This window comes from Temnothorax americanus, unplaced genomic scaffold (assembly GCF_048541705.1).
Source record: "Temnothorax americanus isolate GAGA-0224 unplaced genomic scaffold, ASM4854170v1 Scaffold125, whole genome shotgun sequence".
NCBI classification, from domain to species: domain Eukaryota; kingdom Metazoa; phylum Arthropoda; class Insecta; order Hymenoptera; family Formicidae; genus Temnothorax; species Temnothorax americanus.
In genome coordinates, this window is record NW_027509259.1 from 77,931 (window position 1) to 92,531 (window position 14,601).

General features: G+C 42.7%; 1 protein-coding gene across 7 annotated transcripts in view; it reads right to left on the bottom strand.

Annotated features, from left to right (window-relative positions):
* Nucleotides 1-14,601, bottom strand: part of LOC143893693 (GPI-anchor transamidase component PIGS-like) — a 232,714-nt gene that overhangs the window by 77,418 nt on the left and 140,695 nt on the right. For all 7 annotated transcript variants that reach the window (XM_077399357.1, XM_077399360.1, XM_077399358.1 and 4 more), the window contains one exon: nucleotides 11,874-12,071. In XM_077399357.1, coding sequence (XP_077255483.1) covers nucleotides 11,874-12,071 — 198 coding nt within the window. The remainder of the gene's footprint in view (nucleotides 1-11,873; nucleotides 12,072-14,601) is intronic.

A 14,601-nucleotide genomic window follows, 5' to 3' on the forward strand; every position in this document is an offset into this window, starting at 1 on the left:
TACTACAAAAAAGCGTGATATCCGTACAAAATTACCTTCTTCAAAAAAAGGTAAAAAAATGCGCCAAATACACGCATAGTAGTATATATGTATTATGTTGTTACCTCGAAAAAAACAAAGTGGTAGTATTATACCTCGAAATAACACCCTGTACATACTGTTTATACAATGCGTAATATTACTAAAAGGCGTGATATCTGTACAAAATTACTTTTTTAAAAAAAAAGGTAAAGAAAGGCCCCAAGTACACGCAGTAGTACTATAGTAGTGTATATGTTGTTACCTCGAAAAAAAAACAGTGGTACTATTATACCTCAAAAAAATCTAAGTAACAAGTGGTAGACGTAATCTTTGTATTTCGAAAAATTTTGAAAAAACCTAAGCAGTAGTATCTTTACCTCGAAAAAACCGAAGTAACAAGTGGTAGACGTAATCTTTGTATGTATCTCGAAAAATCTCGAAAAAACCTAAGCAGTAGTATCTTTACCTCGAAAAAACCGAAGTAACAAGTGGTAGACGTAATCTTTGTATCTCGAAAAATCTCGAAAAAAAACTAAACAGTAGTATTTTTATTTCTAAATATGTTGTTACCTTGAAAAAAAAACAGTGGTAGACGTGGTAGTATTATACCTCAAAAAAATCTAAGTAACAAGTGGTAGACGTAATCTTTGTATCTTGAAAAATTTCGAAAAAACCTAAACAGTAGTATTTTTATTTCCAAAAAATTATTACTCAAGTGATACACATCACAAAATTACGTTACCTTATGAAAAATGAGTCGCGCTTCAAGTGATCTATTATTTTATTACAATTACAAAAAAGAAATGATATCTCTTTTTAAATTACAGCGCCAATTACAGAGAACATACACTGAGAAAATAAATGTGTCAATCCCAAGAAATATTTAGTCCGATACGTTTAGCTAAACATTTTAGTTAGTTAACTAAACATTAGTTGAATTAATTAATTCTTGATTTAAAAAACGAAATAAATTGTTGAAACAATTAATATTTATTTAACTAACTAAAATATTTAGTTGAACGTATCGAACTAAATATTTCTTGGAATTAACATTTTTTTTTCTCAGTGTATTTTTCGAGATACAAAGATTACCTCTACCACTTGTTACTTAGGTTTTTTTGAGGTACAATATTACCACTGCTTTTCTTTGATTAGAATAAAAGATTGAATCATGAAGAATTACACAGAGGTAACAGTACAAAATACAAATATTTTATTAAAATATTTAAATCCAACAAGGAAATACAAGGTATTTAAATACAAAGTTTATATATGTATTTTAAAAGATTTAATCGCATCGCAAAGAATTACAGAGGTAACAGTACACAAAAAATAAAAATATTTTATTAAATAACATAAATTTTTCTTGTCAAAAAACTTGGCGCTGCTAGCTAGACCTCAAAATTAGGTCAGCCTGGTGTGTATGTGCGAGCTTGTGTGTGAGTGTGTGTGTGTGTGTGTGTGTGTGTGTGCGTGCGTGCGTGCGTGCGTGCGTGCGTGCGTGCGTGCGTGCGTGCGTGCGTGCGTGCGTGCGTGCGTGCGTGCGTGCGTGCGTGCGTGCGTGCGTGCGTGCGTGCGTGCGTGCGTGCGTGCGTGCGTGCGTGCGTGCGTGCGTGCGTGCGTGCGTGCGTGCGTGCGTGCGTGCGTGCGTGTGTGCGTGTGTGCGTGCGTGCGTGCGCGCGTGCGTGCGCGCGAGCGCGTGCGCGTGCGCGTGCGTGTGTGCGTGTGTGCGTGTGTGTGTGTGTGTGTGTGTGTGTGTGTGTGTGTGTGTGTGTGACGGTGAATGACGGCTTATAATTAAGTATAGGATAAGTTAGGATAAGTTTATATTTTTAAAGCGATTAGAATTAAAAGTATAGAATAAGTATAGAATAAGTATAGAATGAGTAATATTTACATTTGTAAAAGGTCTCTTTCTCTTTCGAATAATGCGGCTTATGATTAAGTATAGGATAAAAGGTCTCTCTCTCTTTCTCTCTCTAGCAGCGCCAAGTTTTTTGACAAGAAAAATTTATGTTATTTAATAAAATATTTTTATTTTTTGTACTGTTACCTCTATAATTCTTTGCGATGCGATTAAATCTTTTAAAATACATATATAAACTTTGTATTTAAATACCTTGTATTTCCTTGTTGGATTTAAATATTTTAATAAAATATTTGTATTTTGTACTGTTACCTCTGTGTAATTCTTCATGATTCAATCTTTTATTCTAATCGAAGAAAAGCAGTGGTAATATTGTACCTCAAAAAAACCTAAGTAACAAATGGTAGAGGTAATCTTTGTATCTCGAAAAATACACTGAGAAAAAAAATTGTTAATTCCAAGAAATATTTAGTTCGATACGTTCAACTAAATATTTTAGTTAGTTAAGTAAATATTAATTGTTTCAACAATTTATTTCGTTTTTTAAATCAAGAATTAATTAATTCAACTAATGTTTAGTTAACTAACTAAAATGTTTAGCTAAACGTATCGGACTAAATATTTCTTGGGATTGACACATTTTTTTTCTCAGTGTATGTTCTCTGTAATTGGCGCTATAATTTAAAAAGAGATATCATTTCTTTTTTGTAATTGTAATAAAATAATAGATCACTTGAAGCGCGACTCATTTTTCATAAGGTAACGTAATTTTGTGATGTGTATCACTTGAGTAATAATTTTTTGGAAATAAAAATACTACTGTTTAGGTTTTTTCGAAATTTTTCAAGATACAAAGATTACGTCTACCACTTGTTACTTAGATTTTTTTGAGGTATAATACTACCACGTCTACCACTGTTTTTTTTTCAAGGTAACAACATATTTAGAAATAAAAATACTACTGTTTAGTTTTTTTCGAGATTTTTCGAGATACAAAGATTACGTCTACCACTTGTTACTTCGGTTTTTTCGAGGTAAAGATACTACTGCTTAGGTTTTTTCGAGATTTTTCGAGATACATACAAAGATTACGTCTACCACTTGTTACTTCGGTTTTTTCGAGGTAAAGATACTACTGCTTAGGTTTTTTCAAGATTTTTCGAAATACAAAGATTACGTCTACCACTTGTTACTTAGATTTTTTTTTAGGTATAATAGTACCACTGTTTTTTTTTTCGAGGTAACAACATATACACTACTATGCGTGTACTTGGCGCCTTTCTTTACCTTTTTTTTTAAATAATAATTACCACATATTATTAATACAATTGACACACTATTAGGAAATATTATCTAATAACAAATATGATTGAAAATATATACAAATACTTGATTACTTACTACAATTTATTCTTCTTATTATTATATTAGGCATTACAGATATAATTATTAATTGCATATTTTAAAAGAGCAGTCGGGAGACGCCACGCCAAGTGTTTCTCAATCACGTTTTAGATGTCAAAGAAAATTCTGTATTTAAGTTGTTTAACTGCGTACAAAAAAAGAGAAGCAAAAATATATGTTGAAATATTAAGTATAAAATTTGGCGTGGCGTCTCTCGACTGCTCTTTTAAAATATGCAATTAATAATTATATCTGTAATGCCTAATATAATAATAAGAAGAATAAATTGTAGTAAGTAATCAAGTATTTGTATATATTTTCAATCATATTTGTTATTAGATAATATTTCCTAATAGTGTGTCAATTGTATTAATAATATGTGGTAATTATTATATAAATATATAATATATAAATATTTTATAATTAATATTATTTTAAATTTTTTTAGAAGTTTTTAATTTTGTATTTTATACTTATTATTATATGTGTATTTTATATATATATATGTTTAGGATTAAGGTAAAAGCAGGTGCCAGGGCGCTGTCGCGAAAGTAATCGCCCCTGGCGCAAGCACAAACAACCCTCGGGCTTGACTCGACCTTATCCGAGATCACCCGAGTATCGCGCTACCGTTTCGACAGCGCGATTGCAAAACGCGCACGCGTATTCCGAAATATGTATACCGCGCAACGCGTTACATCGCGGATCGATGTGATTCGCCCTTCGTGAGGCCCATACCCCCGCCGAGGGTCTCCTATCGGGACGAAGGATAATCGATATCGATCCGCGCTCTCTTCTGTTCTCTGCCGCGACAAGAGACACATCGAGCCGGGCGTTCGCGACATTGTGCCTATCGGGAGTGGTCTCGACCGCCAGTGCGTGAAGTCCGTAATCAAGTTTCATCGCGAGCCGCATCCGTGAGATCGCCGCGTGAAACATCTCGAATCGCTCTTTCGCTCGTGCCGCGAAGAGTGAGCCGTTTTCCGACTGCGAGGAATTCGGTATTTGGGAACGCGAGACGCCCTGTGCGAGGGTAGTTTCGAGCGTACAAGTGTTGTCGCGAGCGGCATTAGTCGTCGCGCAATATCTCTCGTCAGACGAGATTGACGAGTTGTCGCCCGCAATCGAGTGGGCAACGAGCACAAACAGATCACGTGATCACCGCGTGCGGTACCGTGATCCTCATCTAAAAGAACGTACAGACGGCGAACGAGACCGTCACATGAAGTCAGCCCGGGTATCGTGATTGCAACGAGTGTCGTGATAACCGAGCGTAAGTGCAAGCGAGCACTTCTCAATAACTCAGCGAAGGGAGCTCGATCCCGATATCGACCCCTCTCTCGCGGCCATCTTGACGTGCCGCGCCGTTCGTGAACACGGACCATCATCGTGAATGTAAAGCGTATAGTGATTGTGTAAAAAGCGAACTCACTATCGCGTACCCGAGACCAAGGGAAAGCCTGAGCATCTCGCACCTCGTGACCGCGGTCGCTCGTCTGCTTCGCGCCAAGATATCCGTTGACCGCGAGCAAGATCTCCGGACGCGAGGGCGGTCATCTACCGCTCTACAAGATTTCCGGTTCGCGAGCCACGCAGACCGAAGGAGCGACTCAAGATTTCCGTCCCGCCATCCCGCGAATGCTCCGGGTGCTCGGGTGCGTGAATGCGAGAAGTACTCTATGTGCAATAAAGTGTGTTTGTCAGAAAACCCGGCGAGCGTTTTTTGAACCCTCTTTTCGCTACGTCCTTGGTTCTTGCCCCGCGCCCTGGACAGGGTGGTCCCGGCATACTTCGTGTCCCGAGGGTACCTCGGTCGCGCACGAAACATCTGGTCCTTCGAGCCGGATCGAGGCAATTCTTGTAGCGAAAAAGGTTAATCAAGCTCATTGACCGGCACCATGAGTGAGCAGCTGCTCGACAAGCAGTCACAGCGATTGCGAACCGTCAATCGCGCGCTCGAAAACTTCAAGAAGATTGGCAAGAAAAACTTGACGATAGCCAAGATTCGTAGTCGCATCACTGATTTGAAGGACGTCTGGGCAACAATCCAGGATGGACATTTCGCCCTTCGAGCCGCTATTCCTGCTGCGGAACGAGTAAATCACGAGTACTTCAAGGATCAACATTTTGAGGTCTACGAGGAGAAGTACAGGACCGCCTTGGACTACATGCACGAGTGTCTGGAGGAATTGGATCCGTATGTAAGTCCGAACCAGTCTGTCAGTTTCGGGCCGCATTTCCCCACAAGTCCGTCGTCCGCGTTTTCTTTGTCTCATCTTCCGCCGATAAACCTTCCTCCGTTTGACGGGAAGTACGAGGAATGGGAGAGCTTTCGTGATCGGTTTGCGTCTCTTATAATTAATAATAAAGACGTCTCAAATTTCTCGCGTATGCATTATCTCATTTCATGCCTTCAGGGTCGCGCTCTTGAGTGTGTGAACGATATCAGTGTTACCGCGGAGAATTTCGACATTGCGTGGAGTACGTTAAACGCGCGATTTGAAGACAAACGTCGTTTGATCAATATTCACATGTCGACGCTGCTGAATTTGCCAGCGGTCGCGAAAGAATCCGCTCTTGATTTGCAATCATTACGCGATAAAATAAATTACGCCGTTGCAGCTCTCGACAAATTGAATCGCACGCCTGAAGAGTTATGGAGCGATATTCTCATCAGTCTCGGGTCACAAAAACTCGATGCAGTTACGCGAAAGGCATGGAATTTAAAGTTTGGTGAAGCTCGACATCCTCCGTCATACGATGACTTTAAACAATTCTTGGATAATCGAATCCGAGCTCTCGAAAATTGGAAGCTCCCCCTTTCTTCCTCCGATAAAGCGAAAAATTCGAATGCGCAAAAGATTAGTGCTAACGTGTGCGCGAAATCGTTTCCGCCGTGTTCGTTGTGTAAAGCGAAGCATGCTTTCTACGTTTGTCCGAAATTTACCGAGAAGAGTCCGAATCAGAGGCGAGAACTTGTGCAGAAAGAGAAACGGTGTTTCAACTGTTTAAGTTCAAATCATGGGGCAAAAACGTGCTCCAGTAAATATTTATGCCGTCTTTGTCAGAGAAAACATCACACGTTGCTCCATGTAGATTCCGACTTTTCCTCGAAACCCGCAGAGGTCACGGCGTCAACCGACACGCCGAAACAAAGTGAAACGCCCAGTAGCGAAGTGAGCTCATTGTTTGCGTCTTCGCACACCACTCGTTCGCATGTTTTGCTCGCGACAGCTTGGCTTACCGTTAGCGCGTCTTCGGGCCGTTGTGTGATTGTAAGAGCCTTGCTTGATCAAGGCTCCGAAATGACCTTTATAACCGAGAAACTCGCGCAGTGTTTACGGCTGAAGAGAGTTCGAATGCCAACTTCGGTTTCGGCCGTTGGGTGTGTAAATGCCGGGACGTATCGATATGCCGCGCGAATAACGATCTCGCCGAAAGGTAAACAGACTCCGGCATTCTCGACGACCGCATTGATTTTGAAATCGCTAACGGCATACGCGCCAAAACGTTTGCCGCTCAAGGCGACGTTGGCTCATCTCGAGGATCTCCCATGGGCTGACCACGACCCCATGAGCGCAGATCCCATTAGCATTATCGTAGGTGCGGAATTGTATAGCGCTCTCATTAAAGACGGAATTCGAAAAGGGGCGGTGGGACAGCCTATCGCTCAAAATTCGATATTGGGATGGGTAATATCGGGACCTATCACTTCCAGTCAGGTGGCGTCACATGCCATCTCGGTTGAATCGTCACACGATCGACCTTCGTATACTGTGAATGCTCATCACAGTCTCAATTCCTTTTCGCTCGATCAGGAACTCCGACGGTTTTGGGAGGTCGAAGAGATTCCGCGAAAGATGACTCTCACTCCCGAGGACGAAAAATGCGAAGAGCATTTTCGCCTCACTCATTCACGCTGTCCTGACGGACGCTATATTGTACGTCTTCCATTTAAGGAAGGCCCTCCGATCGAAATCGGACATTCTCGCGCTATCGCCGAGAAATATCTTAACGGGTTAATTCGGAGATTTGATGCTCATCCTGCGCAACGGGACGAGTACTCCAAATTTCTTCGCGAATATGAAGCTCTCGGGCACATGAGGGAAGTGCCCGCTTCCGAGTTCAATGATACGCAATGCGTTTTCATTCCGCATCATCCCGTTATCCGGGAAGACAGAAAAACTACGCATCTGCGTGTCGTTTTCAACGCGTCATGTCCCTCTTCTAACGGATCATCATTGAATGATCATCTTCTCTCGGGTCTTAAACTTCAACCCGATTTGCCAGTTGTCATTCACCAGTGGCGGCAACATCGATTTGTGTATACGAACAACAAACCATTAAATGCTAAAAGTCCGCTCTTATCGTTAAATCCATTTGTGGATCACGAGGGATTGCTTAGAGTCGGAGGACGCTTGAAAAACGCTCCAATCTCATTTAATTCTAAGCATCCAATTTTACTCGCGTCACATCCGTTAGTGACTCTACTCATTCGGCAAGCTCATTCGCGAACGCTTCATGCAGGCATGCAGCTCACGCTCGCAACACTGCGACAGGACTTCTGGATCTTACGAGCTCGAAGCGCGGTCCGATCGATAATTTATAAGTGCGTGGTTTGCACGCGTGAAAAAGCGGTCGTGCCCCAGCAGCTCATGGGAGATCTTCCTACTCTGCGAGTGTCTCCGCCATCGCGCAGTTTCTCACATTGCGGTCTCGATTACGCGGGACCCGTACAAGTTCGCGCTTCCGGTGGCCGCGGAATTGGTTCACGAAAGGCGTATATCGCGTTGTTTGTGTGTCTTGCAACCCGCGCGATCCATTTAGAATTAGTAGGAAATTATTCCACACCCGCGTTTCTAGACGCCTTTTCTCGATTCTGCGCTCGTTGAAGATTGCCGGAGTCAATGTACTCCGATAACGGGACAACGTTTGTCGGAGCCAATAAAGAGTTATCCCAAGCATATCGCGCAGCCGTTAATGATCCGAATTTTCTCAACGCCACCGCTTCCGATAATGTCCAATGGCATTTTATTCCCCCGTCTGCGCCACATTTCGGTGGTTTATGGGAAGCCGGAGTCCGGAGCGTGAAACATCATCTCCGTCGGGTACTCCAGAATCACACGCTCACGTTCGAAGAGCTTACGACTTTGTTGTGCCGAATCGAAGCGTGTCTTAATTCGCGTCCTCTCGCTCCATTGAAAGATACGCTCAATGATTACGAGGTCTTAACGCCCGGACATTTTTTAATCGGATCGGCGATCACGGTCAATCCGGAGCCATCGCTATTAGATTTGCATGAAAATCGGTTGTCGAGGTGGCAACGAGTTCGACATTTGACCGAGCGCTTTTGGAAATTGTGGCAAACAGATTACGTTAACACGTTGCAGCAGCGTGTTAAATGGCGACAATTGCAAACGCTCGTGAAAGTTGGGCAGCTCGTTTTATTGCGGAATGCCACACTGCCTCCTTGTAAATGGGAGCTTGGTAGAATTACCCAGTGCCACGCCGGTTCCGATGGATTGATTCGTGTTGTGAATGTCAAAACCGCGACGTCCGAGTATACCCGGCCGATAGTAAAACTGTGTTTGCTGCCGATTGACTGTGAGACGCGTTCTGACGAGACTTCTAGTAGCGATTCGACTTCTCTTCAGCCTGCGCGTCGCTGAACTGTCTGCCACGGCGGGCGGTTCGTGATATTCCTGTTACCCTTCTTGCTTAAGTCTTGTAAATAAAGTTCTGCGCCAGTATGTAAGTTTGCGTTCGATTAGCTCATAAGATTTCGTGCGTTCACGTATCGACCTCCTCGAACTTCATCACATTCGAAGTCAGAAAATTTCGAAACTAAAGCTTCGAGGCGGGCGGTATGTTTAGGATTAAGGTAAAAGCAGGTGCCAGGGCGCTGTCGCGAAAGTAATCGCCCCTGGCGCAAGCACAAACAACCCTCGGGCTTGACTCGACCTTATCCGAGATCACCCGAGTATCGCGCTACCGTTTCGACAGCGCGATTGCAAAACGCGCACGCGTATTCCGAAATATGTATACCGCGCAACGCGTTACATCGCGGATCGATGTGATTCGCCCTTCGTGAGGCCCATACCCCCGCCGAGGGTCTCCTATCGGGACGAAGGATAATCGATATCGATCCGCGCTCTCTTCTGTTCTCTGCCGCGACAAGAGACACATCGAGCCGGGCGTTCGCGACATTGTGCCTATCGGGAGTGGTCTCGACCGCCAGTGCGTGAAGTCCGTAATCAAGTTTCATCGCGAGCCGCATCCGTGAGATCGCCGCGTGAAACATCTCGAATCGCTCTTTCGCTCGTGCCGCGAAGAGTGAGCCGTTTTCCGACTGCGAGGAATTCGGTATTTGGGAACGCGAGACGCCCTGTGCGAGGGTAGTTTCGAGCGTACAAGTGTTGTCGCGAGCGGCATTAGTCGTCGCGCAATATCTCTCGTCAGACGAGATTGACGAGTTGTCGCCCGCAATCGAGTGGGCAACGAGCACAAACAGATCACGTGATCACCGCGTGCGGTACCGTGATCCTCATCTAAAAGAACGTACAGACGGCGAACGAGACCGTCACATGAAGTCAGCCCGGGTATCGTGATTGCAACGAGTGTCGTGATAACCGAGCGTAAGTGCAAGCGAGCACTTCTCAATAACTCAGCGAAGGGAGCTCGATCCCGATATCGACCCCTCTCTCGCGGCCATTTTGTCGTGCCGCGCCGTTCGTGAACACGGACCATCAGCGTGAATGTAAAGCGTATAGTGATTGTGTAAAAAGCGAACTCACTATCGCGTACCCGAGACCAAGGGAAAGCCTGAGCATCTCGCACCTCGTGACCGCGGTCGCTCGTCTGCTTCGCGCCAAGATATCCGTTGACCGCGAGCAAGATCTCCGGACGCGAGGGCGGTCATCTACCGCTCTACAAGATTTCCGGTTCGCGAGCCACGCAGACCGAAGGAGCGACTCAAGATTTCCGTCCCGCCATCCCGCGAATGCTCCGGGTGCTCGGGTGCGTGAATGCGAGAAGTACTCTATGTGCAATAAAGTGTGTTTGTCAGAAAACCCGGCGAGCGTTTTTTGAACCCTCTTTTCGCTACGTCCTTGGTTCTTGCCCCGCGCCCTGGACAGGGTGGTCCCGGCATACTTCGTGTCCCGAGGGTACCTCGGTCGCGCACGAAACAATATATATATATATATATATATATATATATATATATACATTTTTATTACCAAATAAACCTGTTTTTGGTTAAATTTTTGTATAAGTTATTGTTTTTAAATTTTTTTATATAAGTTCTTGTTTTTAACAATTTTAAATTTTTATTTATTCACGTCGCCTGAGAAAGACGTTTCAAACTATTATTAACCGGTTATTGCGATAAATATTACCACATGCCTCGGTGGTCGAATTGGTACGACGCCCTACACGGAATGAGAGAGGTTCCAGGTTCGAACCCTGGCTGAGGTAATATTTTTCGCAATAAATTTCTTTACAGTTTTTAGATAATTAAATCGAGTCGATTTAACTCCGGGGAGGAAAAGGTTTTTAATTCTAACAATTACTGTATTTTAGTCCGACAAATAATCGGCGCGCAGTTTGTTGGAGAAATTATATGTATATATATAGACATATATGTATACAGAAACTAATATAAGGCTGTCAAAGTCAAGTTTGGGACATCTTTATTTTTTAAAATAGAAACCCCTATTTTTTATTGTATCATCTCTTCTTCTACTAATAAATTTGAACAATTTTTTCAATATTTAGCTTACGATATCTGGATAATTGTTTGTCGAAAGGAAAATAGTAGACTTTTCGACTTGATTTGGTCTCAAGATCATTGCTGTTGCAATAGTATCCTAATTTTTTTTAAATATTTGTGAATACATGAAAGTTCCAAGGAGATGCACAAATAATAATATTCCTTTGAATATCTCAAAAAGTATTAGGCAAATACAAAAATGTGTGAAAAAAAGTTGTTCAAATTTATAAGTAGAAAAAAATGATACAATAAAAAAATAGAGGTTTTCATTTAAAAAAATAAAGTTCACCTTAACCTGACTTTGGCAACGCCACTTATGGTCAAACTAATACTGCTATTGAAAAATGTATCTTTTTAAATCTTATAACTTTTGTCTGAAACATTTCTTTCTATTTTGCTTTATTTCTTAGATATTTAAGCGTCTCAATTTAAATGCCCCTGTATGTATATAAAATAATGATACTATATATTTTAAGCATTTTTTAAGATAATTATGAAACTTCTATGTACCCTTTTAGTTTTTTGTTTTACGGTTATTTTATAATATTAAGTATTATTTAATAAATATAAAGAGAGAATACACAAGCAGCCATCTTTCTAATTGCCATAAATGTATTTTGTTTTTTACATTATTAAAAATTATTCTATTTTCTACATCAGCGCTGTAAATCTGTATTCAATAAATCGTGGCATGCAATTTTCAAACCACTTTAAAGAAGATACCGATTCTAGTAGTTTGAAAGATATGGATTCTATCAGTTTCAAAACGCAATTAATTCAAGTGAGCTACTTCGATAGCGATTAACTTACTGGTTTCAGTAGAAAAATACAGTGTTCGATTAGAACCAACCACAACAGCGTCGTTCAAATTTGTCGCTTCCAGTAATAGCAAACCACCTACATCTAGGTCGAAAGTCGAGGCCACTTTTTCGAGCTCGTGATACGTGAAAGCGGACGCCAACAGATTATTGGAAATTACCTGATAATCCACGTCCAGTTGGTATATTTCTGAAAACACCAAATTAAAATCAGCAGAAAGTGAGTTCGATTTAAAAATTTAAAAATATTGATTTCTATGTGAATTAATTTGTAAAATACACAAGAAATAAGAAAGAGAAATGACACAAAATTTACGCAAAAATGAATGTGCGTAAAATTAAAGTTACGTACAAAAAATATGAAATGTATTATTTACATTAATAATTAAAAGAAATTTAAATTTAAATTTTTTAATTAAGGTGATGCTGGAGTCGTCTGTATAACCGACAAAATTACCATTTTCTATGTTATCGACCTATATATGTCTTATAGACAAGGATATAGACAAGGATAGCACCTACATTGCACGCATGCACACATACGCACGAATCGTCATACACACTGTACTCTTATATTAGACTTCTAATCTCGATTTAAAGGGTTTATCAATGTTTTTCTTGTTGTGCAATTCAGGGAAACTCGTTTTCACGTTTGTATCAATGGTATATCTTTTATATCTCTTATGAAAAAGTAGATTCAACTTTGATGATTAATACTCAAATTTGAGTGTTAACACTAAACTTACGCCCAAATTTGAGAGTTAACACTGAGTCATCAAAGTTAAGTGTCAACACTTAAATTTAGGTGTAGATTGGGTGTTGACCATTGAGGTTTAGGTAAGTTGTGGGTTTAATCCTCAATGATGAGTGTATATTGGGAGTTTATTTTCAATGATAAATGTAGGTTGGGGATTAAGCCTCAATGATTAGTATAGGTTGGTGTTCGAAATCGAACTGCTGCCAAAATGATAGCAGGATTTCTCAAGCAACGTAATCGGATTATTTCGAATATTTCAAGCTAAATGTATTCTCGTTTCGAAGAATAAGTGCCGTGTCTCCGAGAAGATGCGAGAGATCATAAACAGTGTCACGCTGTTTCCGCGTGTACCGATACGCTCCCTTTGTCTCGAGAACCTCTAAGCGAGAGGTAAACGCTCGGGACACAGGGAAAGACAAATACCAAAACAGCTGATCGGTCGTCGGCCCCAAGGACTGCTGAAATTGTCGAGTGACGTACCTCTCGAGGGGTCGATTGCCGATTGGTCCAGCGAAATTTCGGAGCGCGAACGGGGAGGCGGAGTGCGAGCTGATAAAAGCTCCGGCCCTCCGCGCGCCAAGGGACATTCGTTGTCCGAGTCATATCAAGAGAAAAGTGAGAATTGCTATCGACGACGATACCGAATTAGCGAGCTATTGCGATTCCGCGTCTCGTTTTCAACTTCGATCGGTCTCAAAGCGCCTTTTCGCTGCTCTCGGGATTCAGCTCGTGCTTCGAGTGACGGCTCACGCCTCGCGCATTCGCCCGCAAGAATATCGAATCTCTATTGTAAAAATAGCTGTAAATATAGTTTGTAATTATTGACTATTATAGACGTTGTTATAAAAGGATAAACTTCATTGACCTTTGAACTCTAAATCCCAAGCCCATTCGCGCACATTTATTGGTCCTTCGAGCCGGATTTCCGTGACCGGTATCCGCGAAGTGTGTGAGTGAGAATTCCGGTGAGCTTCTCGTGCTTCGAGTGACCGCCGAAGAACAATGCCTATCGACACCGAAACTCTGAGTCGCTCGCAAACCGAGCTGCACGGCCGCATTTCGCGTGCTTATGAGAACTTGAAAAAGTCGGGAACTACCAAGGTCACCCTGGGAGTGGCTGAGGCTCGTCTCCAAGGACTGGAGTCAAACTGGGCTAAATTCGAAGCCCAGCATGAGTCGATATTCGCCTCGCCCTGGGAAAGGAGCTCGACTACGTCAAGCAAAGCGTGTTCGCTCTCGCCGAGGAAGCTTATCTACAACAGAAGGGCATCTTCCTGGACCTCGTACGGTCATTGAAGGCGAAGGAAGACGCCGCTGCCTCGACGGCCGGTCAAGAGACAGCGACGGTGACTTCTCGCACAGCGCTGCCTCGCATTCAGCTGCCGGAGTTCACCGGGAAGTACGAGGACTGGCCAGCGTTCCGGGACTTGTTCCTGTCCATCGTCGGCAAGGACACGGCGGCGACGCAGGTAGAAAAACTACATTATTTAAAGAGCTGCCTAAAAGGTGAGGCTGAATTGCTTATTCGGAACGTGACGACGACCGGTGAGAATTACGAGCGCGCGTGGAACCTGCTTAGTTCGTATTACGAGAATAAACGCTTGCTAGTGCGCGCATATCTCGCAAATTTCGTCTCCTTACCGAAAATGAAGAGTGAGTCCGCGGTCGAATTGCGCAAGATATTCCACGGCGTGAAGGCAACCGTCAGTTCGCTGGACGGGATCGGCCGATCCGTGAGTCGCTCCGAGGATTTGTTCGTGTACCTCGCCGTCGAACTCCTCGATCCGCGTTCGCGTCGCGAGTGGGAAACCTTAATTAGTGAGACCAACGAGCCGCCGACGTATTTCGAACTGGAACAATTTCTCGACCGCCGCTTGCACGCGTTGGAATCGATGCTACCCGTTAGAGTGGACAGTGCCGCGAATAAGTCGGGAAACGGAACGGCGAAATCGGCTCGGAGTCA